Below are 13,511 nucleotides of genomic sequence, written 5' to 3'. Positions count from 1 at the left end.
AGGCTGAGACAAGTAATCTGACTACGGTTCTCATGTGTGTAGGAAAAAGGAGAACAGATTTGGGGAATATAACAACCAGCCTACCATTTCTGGGAAAGTGGTGTGGATCTGTCTACAAAAAAAAAAAGTGAAGAAGTTGCTGCGAATTTCTCCTAAATAGAATTATTTTAAATTAAATATGTTTACTTACTGTTTTATACTTACTGTACTTTGAAAATTACTTTAAAAAAACTCTCAAAATAAAAAGGACATGTCTGCATCTAGAGGAAAGATTTAAAGTTCTGAGAACTTATGTAGCCTTTTCCTTCCCTAAATTTCTCTTCAGGTATACACTCAATAACAGAAACCTTGGCCGGATTGTCACTATAGCAGAGCCATTCAACACTGAACTACAACTCTGGCAGGTAGGAAGATAAATTCCTCTATACTTGTCAGAGAAGGGACAGAATTAATTTTTTTTCAAGTAGAAATGATATTTTCTCTATTCAGATCCCAGAAGACTGGGAAAAAGTAATAATTCTTATATATAATTAAATGTACATCTATTTTTTTCTAAACTAAAAAAATTCCAAATAACCAAGAGATAAAGTTTAAAAGTTGAGAAAGGTGAAGCCTGGGGAGGCTTAGGCTCATAGTCCTTGAGACCATACAGTTCAGCAAGCCATGAGCAGTCCATCTCCCCTTTCCAGGTAAGTGTAATCCTGGGATAAGCTGGTCAAGATTTGATTCCTTTCAGAACTCATAGTTTTGGAATTTCAAAACTAAGCCCAAATCTTTCAGATTTCGGATACCTCAATTCCTGTGGGGTGGAGGGGTAAGGGCATGTTCATTAACGTTAGACAGAGATTGTACGAATTTTCAGTATCTGTTTAAGATATTGGAATGTTACATCCTTCTGTAAAACAAAATAATTCTTATTTTTGTAAATAGCAGATACTACTATGGTTAAGTTTGGGAGAGGGTTTTGGAGGGAAGAGGGAAAACAAACCAAATTTAATAGAGATTTTTTGATGAGCCCTCAGTGAGTGAACTGAAAGTATATAAAACACTCCAGACTCTTGGAACAAAAGGCTAATAAAGCCATCATTCCACAGTACAGACTTCCCAGGAAACACCTTGGGAGAACGTGCAGAAAACTGAGAAACTTGCAAAAGTAAAGAGAGCATGCCAGCCACCACTGTGCTGCTCTCCTTCCCCAGTACAGCAGGGCCTCTTTTGCGGCACATGCTGCCAGGCATCCAAAGCCATGGGTAATGACTACCAATCTGAGAGATGGGCTCAATCTGAATGATGCATCAGAAGATGTATCTTAATGTTGTTCAGTGATACTGAATTTCCAGCGAAGAAGGAAACAAACCCAGAATGTAAATAAAATCCCTGAAGAATACGTGGGCTTAAAATTACTTTCTTAATTATTGCTTTCTCTTTTATAGATCAAGAGCTTTTTCGAAAGATATCCTGAAGCTGGAGCGGGACAGAAACCTAGGGAGCAAGTACTGGAAACAGTGAAAAACAATATCGAGTGGCTAAAACAAAACAGGGACACCATAAGAAACTGGTTTCTTGATTTGAATGGTTAATGTGTCCAAATATCATATTTTAATTTTGTGACTCTATTGTTTCTCTGTTAAATATTTGGTGGCCTAATTTACAAGCACTATGGAGGGAGTTTTATATATAGATACTGCTTTCACCAAGTACTGTGTTTATATGTCTTGCAAAGCTTTTAAATTGTCCCATTTTGTTTATGAAGGAAGATACTAATGGAGTAGTTAATGTACTCAGGGATTTCTTCTAAGCATACTTCATAGGAGATTCTTTACAAACTGAAGATAATTTAATAGCCATTTTAAGGTCTTTAAATATCATTCTTTGTATCCTAAATCTGTGAAAATAGAACAATTTGGTCTTAGCTTTATATTTTTAGTACCAAAGAAGCACCACTTAATCTTCTGTCTTGAATGATTTTTAAAGTTTAAATACCAGTACTGAGGGACCAATATTACCATCTTAATCTTTATTTTATTATTCAGAATTACACAGATCTAACATCATTGTATTCACATATGTTTTACTCTTTTAAATCCTATCAAAGTAACCTGGGGTTAAATTTTACTCAAGGATTGCATGAATTAACCAAAGAAATACCTGACTCTTACCTTTGTTATAAAATCAACAAAAGAATTTTCCTCTCCTTTTTAAAATAAATCTGAATGATTACCTTGAAAAAATGCATTGTTTTCCAGTGTTCCTTTACTCTTGAATAATGACTGTAGCACTCCCCAAATACTTTCAGTTCAGTTCTGTCGCTCAGTCGTGTCCGGCTCTTTGCAACCTCATGAATCTCAGCATGTCAAATACTTTAGCAGGAGGCAATAAGATTCAAGAACCAAGTCTTTTTCATGCTTAGTTTTTTGTCATCCTGCTCCATTCCCTACAAAGTTCCTTCAAATAAGCTATGAAATTAAGGGGAAGATACTGCTTAAATCCTACATGGATTTTAGAGGAAAAGGGCTAAATAATTGGAAACTTATTAGGAAACAGAGAAGGGTGATCATTCCATAAAACTAAATGGAATTAGAACTTAGCTTTGATCTTACCTAGCAATCCTTAAGTGTGAATATAAGGAAACCCATGGATGTTTCCAACATGACTCTGCATATCTGAGGATATATCTTCTTAGATATAACTTTAATGTGTAAACCCTTATATCCTAATCCATACAGAATCAGTTCAGTTCACTTCAGTCGCTCAGTCGTGTCCGACTCTTTGCAACCCCATGGACAGGAACACTCCAGGCCTCCTTGTCCATCACCAATTCATACAGAATCAGATCAGATCAGATTAGATCAGTCGCTCAGTCGTGTCTGACTCTGTGACCCCATGAATCGCAGCACGCCAGGCCTTCCTGTCCATCACCAACTCCCAGAGTTCACTCAGACCCACGTCCATCAAGTCAGTGATGCCATCCAGCCATCTCATCCTCTGTTGTCCCCTTCTCCTCTTGCCCCCAGTCCCTCCCAGCATCAGAGTCTTTTCCAATGAGTCAACTCTTCTCATGAGGTGGCCAAAGTACTGGAGTTTCAGCTTGAGCATCATTCCTTCCAAAGAAATCCCAGGGCTGATCTCCTTCAGAATGGACTGGTTGGATCTCCTTGCAGTCCAAGGGACTCTCAAGAGTCTTCTCCAACATCACAGTTCAAAAGCATCAATTCTTCGGTGCTCAGCCTTCTTCACAGTCCAACTCTCACATGACCACAGGAAAAACCATAGCCTTGACTAGACGAACCTTTGTTGGCAAAGTAATGTCTCTGCTTTTGAATATGCTATCTAGGTTGGTCATAACTTTCCTTCCAAGGAGTAAGTGTCTTTTAATTTCATGGCTGCAGTCACCATCTGCAGTGATTTTGGAGCCCAGAAAAATAAAGTCTGACACTGTTTCCACTGTTTCCCCATGTATTTCCCATGAAATGGTGGGACCGGATGCCATGATCTTCGTTTTCTGAATGTTGAGCATACAGAATAGCACTGATCAAATTTATATTCGTGATTTGACTAAAGACATCAATTTTGTAGGAGCTGGTGGCAAGAACATGTTTAACATGGCACTTGATGCCTAGTAGATCTACAACACAAGTCCAATAGACAGAAAAGGTAGTAAATTAGTATGTTCCAATCTGCTATATCTAGAAAATCTAAATTTATTTGGAACCTTCAGAAGTATAATTTAAGATTGGTTTGATGATAATTGAAACATACGGAAACAATCAAAACCCTAGCTTTGACTTTACATAAAAAATATTCCCTAATCAAGGACTCTCAAACTTTGTAAACTTTCCTATTGCTGTCTCTTAATTTTTACTTCTCAATCCACATAGTTAAACTTTCAAAGTCAAATGTAGACTGGGGGGAGGAGGGGGAAGACAAAAAAAGACGATATTTTCAGGCTAAAACTTTTAAATTATTGTTTTAAATTACTTCAGAAGAAAACCACATTAACATCATAAATCATCAGGAACAACAACAAAAAAATCCCACTATCCTCATGGGGATTAACACCCTAACTTCAAATTGACCACAATCAAAACCAGCACTTGAAGTCTATGTATTGTTCCAAGTGGATAAATAAGGAAGTGGGATGTTTTATCCTTCTGCTTTATGCAATAAATTCTTTAAAAAATTTGAAGGAGATGGTACATGAAACAGATTCCCAACTTGCCTATAAGTCATTCTGCCTCATTCCACTCTAAGCATTAAAACTGAGAATGAATTGTTTAGTTCTATTTACCCCATATGAAAAAGAACTGTGCACACTTCATTATAACTCCAGTAGCCAATCAGGCCCTTCACAAACAATGTCTGGTTTTTAAAGGCTGATAACCAATAGATAGATCTATGCCAAGAAGAGTTTGCTACTGTGCTTTTTTGATTTTGTCATGATTTTTACAGGGAAAAATTTTAGTATGTTGTATCCAAAATTAAACCACAATAAACCATCAACTTTAAAGAATTAACAGGAAGAAATGATCAGCAAAGTCATGTAGCAAGAAGCAGGGCCAGTAATAATTATTGCCTCCTTCTAGGCAGTTTATTCCTATATTGCAGATCACTGCTGTGCACCCACACAAGTGTAAACTAGGAGCTTATATAATAAACTAGGACATATAAGTAGCAAGCAGGGAAGTTCTGGGGAGCAGAGATATACAGCTAGGTTGAAGGCAATGTTACTCCTACAGTTTACCCTTCATGTAGATAAAGTGTTATTCCAAAAATAGATAAATACAAGGTGGGAAGAGAAATCTCAAATGGTAATTCTCAAAGGGAGAATAAGCAGGGAACAGAGGAAGAAGAGTAGAATAACCAATGAAACTTCCAAAACTGCTAAATAATAGTGACAGTAACAATAATAACAAGTTCCTTTCCAATACCAAGCCCTATTCTAAACACAAGTACTCCACATACATCAATTTCTATATTTGAACTTTACAAAAACCCATGAGGTTGGTACTGTTAATATCCCCATTTTACAGATGGAGAAACAGACAGAGAAGTCACACAACTTGCCCAAGGCCAAAAAGTTAGTGTCTGGCATGAGGCATGACTTGAACCTAGTTTATCACCAGAATCAACATACATACCCACATATTAAAGTAGAAATCCCTGAAGAGATTCCATTATCTTACCCCATTGTGAGATAGTTCAACATAGGTATGTGACTTACTTTGGCTGGTCAAATATTGATGAAATTGATGTGTGTCAATCTCAGGCTGAAATGTGCAGAGTCAGCACATGGTTTGCCACATTCTCCATTTTTCTTCTGCCACTAGATCCAGCAATGTTCCAGATAGAGGCTGTTCTGTTTGCCTGAATTTCAGGAGGAAAACAATAAAACCAAAAATCAGTTCTTTGAAAAGAACAAAAAAAAAAAAACACAGACAAACCTTTAGCTAGTATGATCAAGAACAAAGTGAGAAAACTTAAATTACTGAAATTAGGAATGAAAGAGGAGGCATCACTATCAAATTTACAGAGATAAGAAGAATTAAAGAGAACTCTATGCATAGCCATACACCAACAAGTCAGATAACTTAGATTAAATGAAAGAATTCCTAGAAAAACACAAACTATCAAACTGACTCAAGAAGAAACAGACAATCTAAACAGACCTATAACAACTAAAGAGATTGATTTAGTCGTTAAAAACAAAAACTTGCCACAAAGAAAAGCCCAGGACCAGATGGCTTCGTTCAGGAATTTTACCAAATATTTAAAGAAAAATTAGCACCAATCCTTCACAAACTTGCAAAAAATAGAAAAGGAGGGAACACTTCTCAATTCTACGAGGTCATTAACACAATGATACCAAAACCAGGCAAAGACATCACAAGAAAAAAATCCCCCAAACTACAGATCAATATCCTTTTTTAATATATGCACAAAGACTCTCAACAAAATACTTTTACTAACAAACCAAATCTGGCAACAAAGAAAAATGATTAAAGACCATGGACAAGTGCCAAGTGGAATTTATCCAAGAATGTAAGATTGTTTTGACATACGAAAATCAATCAATGTGATGTACTATATTGATGGAATAAGGACAAAACCCACATGATCAATCCCATGGTGCAGAAGAAACATTTGAAAAAATCCAGAACCCTTTCATGATAAAACCTTCAACAAGTTAGGAATAGAAGGGAACTTCTTCAACCTGAAAACAGCATCTATGAAACACCAACAGCTAACATCACACATACAGGTGAAAGACTGAATGCTTTGCCCTTAGATCAGTAACAAGACAAGGATGTGCTTGCTTGCAACTTAACACTGGAGTGGAACTCTTGCAAAGGAAATTAGGAAAGGAAAGGAAATAAAAGACATCCAGGGCTTCCCTGGTGGCTCACTGCAGGAATCACGAGTTCCCTCCCTGATTCAGGAAGATCTCACATGCCATGGAGCAACGAAGCCAGAAGGCCACAACTACTGAGCCTGTGCTCTAGAACTCGGCAGCTGCAACTACTGAAGCCCGTGAGTACTAGAACCCATGCTTCTCACCAAGAGAAGCCACGGCAATGAGAAGCCTGCTCGCCACAACTAGAGACTAGCCCCTGCTCACTGCAACTAAAGAAAAGTCCATGCAGCAATGAAGACCCAGCACAGCCAAAAATAAATAAAATTTTAAAATTATTTTTTTAAAGATATCCAAATTAGAAAAAAGAAAATGATCTTTATTATCAGAGGACATGATCTTGCACATAGACTATCCTAAAGAATATATGCATACACACATAGACGATTACCTAAATGAATTCAGCAAAGTTGCAGGACACAAATTAATTGCATTTCAATACACTAGCAATGAAAAATAAGAAAATAAAATTAGTTACATTCCAAGACCATCTAAAAGGATAAAATACTAAGCAACAAATTTAACAAAAGAAGTCCAAGACTTGTAGACTTAAAACTAGGAAATATTGTTTAAAAAAATTAAAGATCTAAATACATGGAAGGACATCTCAGGTTCATAGATTGGAAGACATAATATTGTGAAAATGGCAATACTCCCCAAATCTACAGATTCAACATAATCCCTAAAAATGTCACCTTGCTTTTTTGCAGAAACTGAAAACCTGATCATAAAATTGATATTGAAATGAACACAGAATAAACAGAAGAATCTTCAAAGTAAGAACAGGTTGTAGAACTCACATATCTCAAATTTAAAACTTACTACTCAACTACAATAATCAATAGAATATGATACTGCCATAAGGAGAGACATATAGGTCAATGGAATAGAATTGAGAGTCCAGAAATAAATACTTACATATATGGTCACTTGATTCTTCACAAGACAATAATAATGTATAAAGACTCTTTTCAATAAATGGTGCTAGGATAACTGGATATCCACACGCAAATAAAATGAAGTTGGAACACTTTCTTACATCAAACACAAAAATTAACTCAAAATACATCATAAACCTAAAAGCTAAAACTACAAAAGAACAAAACAAAACAAAAAACATGCAAGTAAATCTTTGTGATCTTGGATTAGGCAATGATTTCTTAGTCATGATACCAAAAACATAAACAACAAAAGAAAACAATAGATAAATTAGTCTATATCAAAATCAAAGACTTTATTGCTGCAAATGATACAGTCAAGAGAGTTATAAGACAAACCACAGTACCAAAGAAAATATTTGTAAATCAAAAATCCTAATTAGGGACTGGTATGAAAAACAATACTGCATAAGAACCTGGAATGTTAGGTCCTGGAATCAAAGTAAATTGGACATGGTCAAGCAGATGGCAAGAGTGAACATCAACATTTTAGGAATCAGTGAATTAAAATGAATGCGAATGGGTGAATTTAATTCAGAAGACCATTACATCTACTACCGTGGGTGAGAATCACTTAGAAGAAACGGAGCAGCCCTCATAATCAACAAAAGAGTCTGAAATGCAGTACTTAGGTTCAATCTCACAAATGACAGAATGATCTCAGTTAATTTCCAAGGGAAGTCACAGTAACCTAAGTCTATGTCCCAACCACTAACGCCAAAGAAGCTGAAATTGAACAGGTCTATGAAAATCTACAACACATTCTAGAACTAACACCAAAAAATGATGTCCTTTTCATCATAGGGGATTGGAATGCAAAAGTAGGAAGACAAGAGATACCTGGAGTAAAAGGCAAGTTTGGCCTTGGAGTACAAAATGGAAAAGGGCAAAGGCTAACAAGTTTTGCCAAGAGAACATACTGGTCACAGCAAAGTCCCTCTTACAACAACACAAGAAATAACTCTACACATGGACATCACCAGGTGGTTTATACTGAAGTTAGATTGATTATATTCTTTGCAGCTGAAAATAGAGAACCTCTATACAGTCAGCAAAAACAAGACCGGGAGCTGACTGTGGCTCAGACCATCAGCTCCTTATTGCAAAATTCAGGTTTAAATTGAAGAAATTAGGGAAAACCACTAGACCATTCAGGTATGACCTAAATCAAATCCATTATGATTATACAGTGGAGATGATTAGATTTAAGGGATTAGAGCTGGTAGGCAGACTGCCTGAAGAATTATGGACAGAGGTTTGTAAATTATATAGGAGGTGGTGACCAAAACCATCCCCAAGAAAAAGAAATGCAAGAAGACAAAGTGGTTATCTGAGGAAGCCTTACAAATAGCTGAGAAAAGAGAAGCAGAAGGCAAAGGAGTAAGGGAAAGATATCCAACTGAATGCAGAGTTCCAGAGAATAGCAAGGAGAGATAAGAAAGCCTTCTTAAGTGAACAGTGCAAAGAAATAGAGGGATACAATAGAATGGGAAAAACTAGAGATCTCTTCGGAGAAGGCAATGGCACCCCACTCCAGTACTCTTGCCTGGAAAATCCCATGGACGGAGGAGCCTGGTGGGCTACAGTCCATGGGGTCGCGAAGAGTCGGACACGACTGAGCGACTTCACTTTCACTTTCCACTTTCATGCATTGGAGAAGGAAATGGCAACCCACTCCGTGTTCTTGCCTGGAGAATTCCAGGAATGGGGGAGCCTGGTGGGCTGCTGTCTATGGGGTCGCACAGAGTTGGACACGACGGAAGCGATTGAGCAGCAGCAGCAGAGATCTCTTCAAGAAAATTGGAGATACCAAGGGAACATTTCATGCAAAGATGGGCACAATAAAGGACAAAACAGCAAGGACCTAACACAAGCAGAAGAGGTTAAGACGTGGCGAGAATGCACAAAAGAATTACACATAAAAGGTCTTAATGATCTGGATAACCATGATGGTGTGGTCACTGACTTAGAGCCAAACATCCTGGAGTGTGAAGTCAAGCAGGCCTTAGGAAGCGTTACTATGAGTGGAGGTGGTGGAATTCCAGCCTAGCTATTTCAAATCTTAAAAGATGATGCTGTATAATAGGCTTCAGTTGCATCCACCTCATTAGAACTGCATGTTGATGTATGGCAAAACCAATACAATATTGTAAAGTAATTAGTCTCCAATTGAAATAAATGGATTTAAATTTTAAAAAAAAGATGATGCTTTAAAGGGTTGCACTCAATATACCAACAAATTTGGAAAACTGAGCAGTGGCCACAGGACTGGAAAAGGTCAGTTTTCATTCCAATCCCAAAGAAAGGCAACACCAAAGAATGTTCATAATACTGTACAATTGCACTCATTTCACATGCTAGCAAGATTATGCTCAAATCCTTCAAGCTAGGCTGCAGCATCAACTGAGAACTTCCAGATGTTCAAGCTGAATTTAGAAAAGGCAGAGGAACCAGAGATCAAATTGCCAATATCTGCTGGATCACAGAAAAAACAAGGGAATAAAAAAAAAAAAAAACACTACTGTTTTATTGACTACACTAAAGCCTTTGACTATGTAGATCACAACAAACTCTGGAAAATTTTTAGAGATGGGAATTTCAGATCCACTTACCTGTCCCCAGAAATCCATATGCAGGTCAAGAAGCAACAGTGACAACCAGACATAGAACAATGGGTTGGTTCAAAATTGGGAAAGGCGTACACCAAAGCCGTATATTGTCACATTGCTTATTCTACTTCCATGTAGAGTACATAATGAGAAATGCCAGGCTGGATGGCTCATAAGCTGGAATCAAAATTGCCAGGAGAAATATCAATGACCTCAGATATGCAGATGACACTACCCTAATGGCACAGAGTAGCTAAACAGCCTCATGATGGTGAAAGAGGAGAGTAAAAAAGCTGGTTTAAAACTCAACATTCAAAAAACTAAGATCATGGCATCCAGTCCCATCACTGGATGGGGCAAATAGATGGGGAAACAATGGAAACAGTGACAGATTTTATTTTCTTGGTCTCCAAAATCACTGTGCACTGGTGATTGCAGCAATGAAACTAAAAGACACTTGCTCCTTTGACAAACCTAAACAACATACTAAAAAGCAGAGGCATCACTTTGCCAACAAAGGTCCATATACTCAAAGCTATGGTTTTTCCAGTAGTCATGTACGGATATGAGAGTTGGACCATAAAAAAGGCTGAGCACCAAAGAATTGATGCTTTTGCATTGTGGTGCTGGAGAAGACTTGCTGTCCCTCAGACAGCAAGGAGCTCAAACCAGTCAATCCTAAAGGAAATCACCCTGAATATTCACTGGAATGACTGATGCTGATACTGATGCTCCAATAATTTGGCCACCTGATGCAAAGAGCTGACTCTTTGGAAAAGACCCTGATGCTGAGAAAGATTGAGGGCAGGAGAGGAAGCGGGCAACAGAGGATAAGATGGTTGATGGCCTCACCAACTCAACGGACATGAGTTTGAGCAAACTCTGGGAGATAGTGAAGGACAGGGAAGCCTGGCATGCTGCAGTTCATGGGGCCTCAAACAGGCAAACACAATTTAACGAATGAATAAACCAAAAATGCAGAATATATAAAGAACTCTTACAACTCCACAATAAAAAGATTACCCAATTAAAAATGGGCAAAAGATTTGCATAACTACTTCTCTAAAGATAGACATATATCCAATAAGTACATGAAAACATGCTCAACATTATAAACCACTAGTGAAATGCACATTAAAACCACAGTGAGATACCACCTCACACCCACTAGGATGGCAATAATAAAAAAGATAGACAATAACAACTGTTGACAAGGATATGAAGAAATTGGAACCTTCATACATTGCTAGTAGGAATTTAAAATGCTGCAGCTGCTTTGGAAAACAGTTTGGTAGTTCTTCAAAATATTAGAGTTACTATAAACCCAGCAATTTTACTTCAAGATATATACCCAAGAAAAATGAAAACAAATATCCACACAAAAAGTTGTATGCAAATGTTTATAGTAACATTATTCATAATAATCAAATGAAACAAATCAAATTATGAATGAATTTTTAAAAGATGGTATATACCTGTAAGGAAATATTACAGAAGAGGAATGCTTCTAATACATAACACATATGAACCTTGAAAATCATAACTGTACACTTTAAATGGGTGAATTTAATGGTATGTGTATGTTTCAATAAGATGTTTTTAAAAGTCACCTAGAAATTGAAAAAAAGAGAAGGAATATCTCCAAATATACAAAATCAAAACTTTTTTTTTTGCCTACCAGATCAACCAAAACTAAAGAGACTGAAAATTCACTGTTGATGAAGGGATGGTTCGAAAATAGACCTCTCACCAATGGTGGTAGCAGTGTGGATTGGAACAGTGTTTTAAATGGGAATTTGGTAACATATTTTATAATTTTAAATATGCTTTTCCTTTGAGCCAGCAATACAATTTCTAGAGGTTTATCCTTTAGACGCTGTATAAAAATACTTGCATGAAAAAAAAAAAATACTTGCATGATATACAGGATGAAAGGATTTTCACTGCAGAGCTCTGAAAGTGAAGAACCTATGGCAGTTTCTAAGATTGTTAAACAAATTATGATGCTCCCTTAGACTAGAATAGGATACCAGCATTCATTCCCATATGCTCTACCTTCTCTTCCATTATGGCTAAGCTCCTAGTTAGGGCCAGTGTGTTAGGTCTCATCTTTGTTCAACTTCTCAAAGCATGGTACTAGTAAATAAATCTGTGTTCTCTCTCTTACACTATCAGTGTTTCCTTATCTACTACATTCTTTGCATCAGCAGAGAACCATGCTATTATTTCCCCCAAAATTAAAATATTCCACCCCCCAGTCTCTTAACCCTATTTTTCTTTCCTGATCTCTCCTTCTACTCACTGAAACTTCTCATAAGAGTAATCCATGCTTGTTTAAAGAATTTAGCAGAAACTATCCGATTTTAAATGTGTATGCCATCAGACCTAGCAATTCCACTATTAGGGATACCTTTTAGATAAATACTTAAGAGGTATTCATTTATGTTCAAGATTTTATAAGAATAAAAGACAAAAACAAAACAAAACAGAGTTGTCTAGGCTCATCTAAAATTTCTTCCTTGAGCCCATTCTAACTGGGCTTTCATCCCCACTATTCCTCATAAACTGCTTCCTGAGGTCAGGACTTGCTAAATTCAAAAATCAATTCTCAAAACAATTCTACAAAAAGCCAAGATAATAGTGTCCAAATATACAGCTAACTGATATGACTTAATCCAAAGTTAAACTTTAAGACTTCTAGACAAATGAAATGGACTATATACTCTTCAGATAACCTCTCAAAAATACTACTTTCAATGTTTTGATGTTTTATCAAAGTTTTGATGTTTTATCAAAATAGTAGTGAGTTGGAGTACAGATTTCCTCTCTTGCTACTTGAACAGTCAAATGAACTGAGGGAAATGTCAAATTTCCTTCAAATTGAAATACATCTTCAATTTATCTTGAAGTGTTGATTGCAAAGCTATATTAATTAAAGTTATAGATTTTATAATTCTGTATCAAGAGGTTCCCCGCCCCCCCCCCCGCCCCCATTGGAAGATGGCTGAGGAGGGGGCTTAGCAATTCTCTCGTTACATCTTTTACAGGCTAAAACAATTGGAGCCATGTTCTACATCCAGTAATTTTGGTACCTTAATAGTTAGCCAGTATGTTAACTAGTTGCAAAATTACTGATTTGGGGAAATCTTACCTTTGTTCTACATTTGAAGTGTAAGTGTATTCAGACAGCTGCATCTCAACTTCATAAGAATATGAAGCAATCCAAGTCTACGCCCCAACCAGTAATGCTGAAGAAGCTGAACGGTTATATGAAGACCTACAAGACCTTTTAGAACTAACACCCAAAAAAGATGTCCTTTTCATTATAGGGGACTGGAATGCAAAAGTAGGAAGTCAAGAAACACCTGGAGTAACAGGCAAATTTGGCCTTGGAATATGGAATGAAGCAGGGCAAAGGCTAATAGAGTTTTCCCAAGAGAACACACTGGTCATAGCAAACATCCTCTTCCAACAACACAAGAGAAGACTTTACACATGGACATCACCAGATGGTCAACATTGAAATCAGACTGTTTGTATTCTTTGCAGCCAAAA

The 13,511-nt window shown here is 36.9% G+C and overlaps 1 protein-coding gene and 1 long non-coding RNA gene across 13 annotated transcripts in view; one reads left to right on the top strand and one right to left on the bottom strand.

Moving 5' to 3' along the window:
• Positions 1-2,233, top strand: part of ENPEP (glutamyl aminopeptidase) — a 79,250-nt gene extending 77,017 nt beyond the window's left edge. Inside the window, exons 19-20 of the mRNA XM_019962307.2 lie at positions 326-404; positions 1,434-2,233. Of these exons, the coding sequence (XP_019817866.2) occupies positions 326-404; positions 1,434-1,580 (226 nt within the window). The 3' untranslated portion in view covers positions 1,581-2,233. The remainder of the gene's footprint in view (positions 1-325; positions 405-1,433) is intronic.
• Positions 1-13,511, bottom strand: part of LOC109560248 (uncharacterized) — a 125,202-nt gene that overhangs the window by 88,784 nt on the left and 22,907 nt on the right. For all 12 annotated transcript variants that reach the window (XR_011567072.1, XR_011567073.1, XR_011567076.1 and 9 more), the window contains exon 2: positions 5,222-5,364. This is a non-coding gene — a long non-coding RNA (uncharacterized lncRNA). The remainder of the gene's footprint in view (positions 1-5,221; positions 5,365-13,511) is intronic.

The sequence above is a fragment of the Bos indicus genome, chromosome 6 (assembly GCF_029378745.1).
Source record: "Bos indicus isolate NIAB-ARS_2022 breed Sahiwal x Tharparkar chromosome 6, NIAB-ARS_B.indTharparkar_mat_pri_1.0, whole genome shotgun sequence".
In the NCBI taxonomy this organism is placed as follows: domain Eukaryota; kingdom Metazoa; phylum Chordata; class Mammalia; order Artiodactyla; family Bovidae; genus Bos; species Bos indicus.
This window is presented reverse-complemented; position numbering and strand designations above follow the sequence as displayed.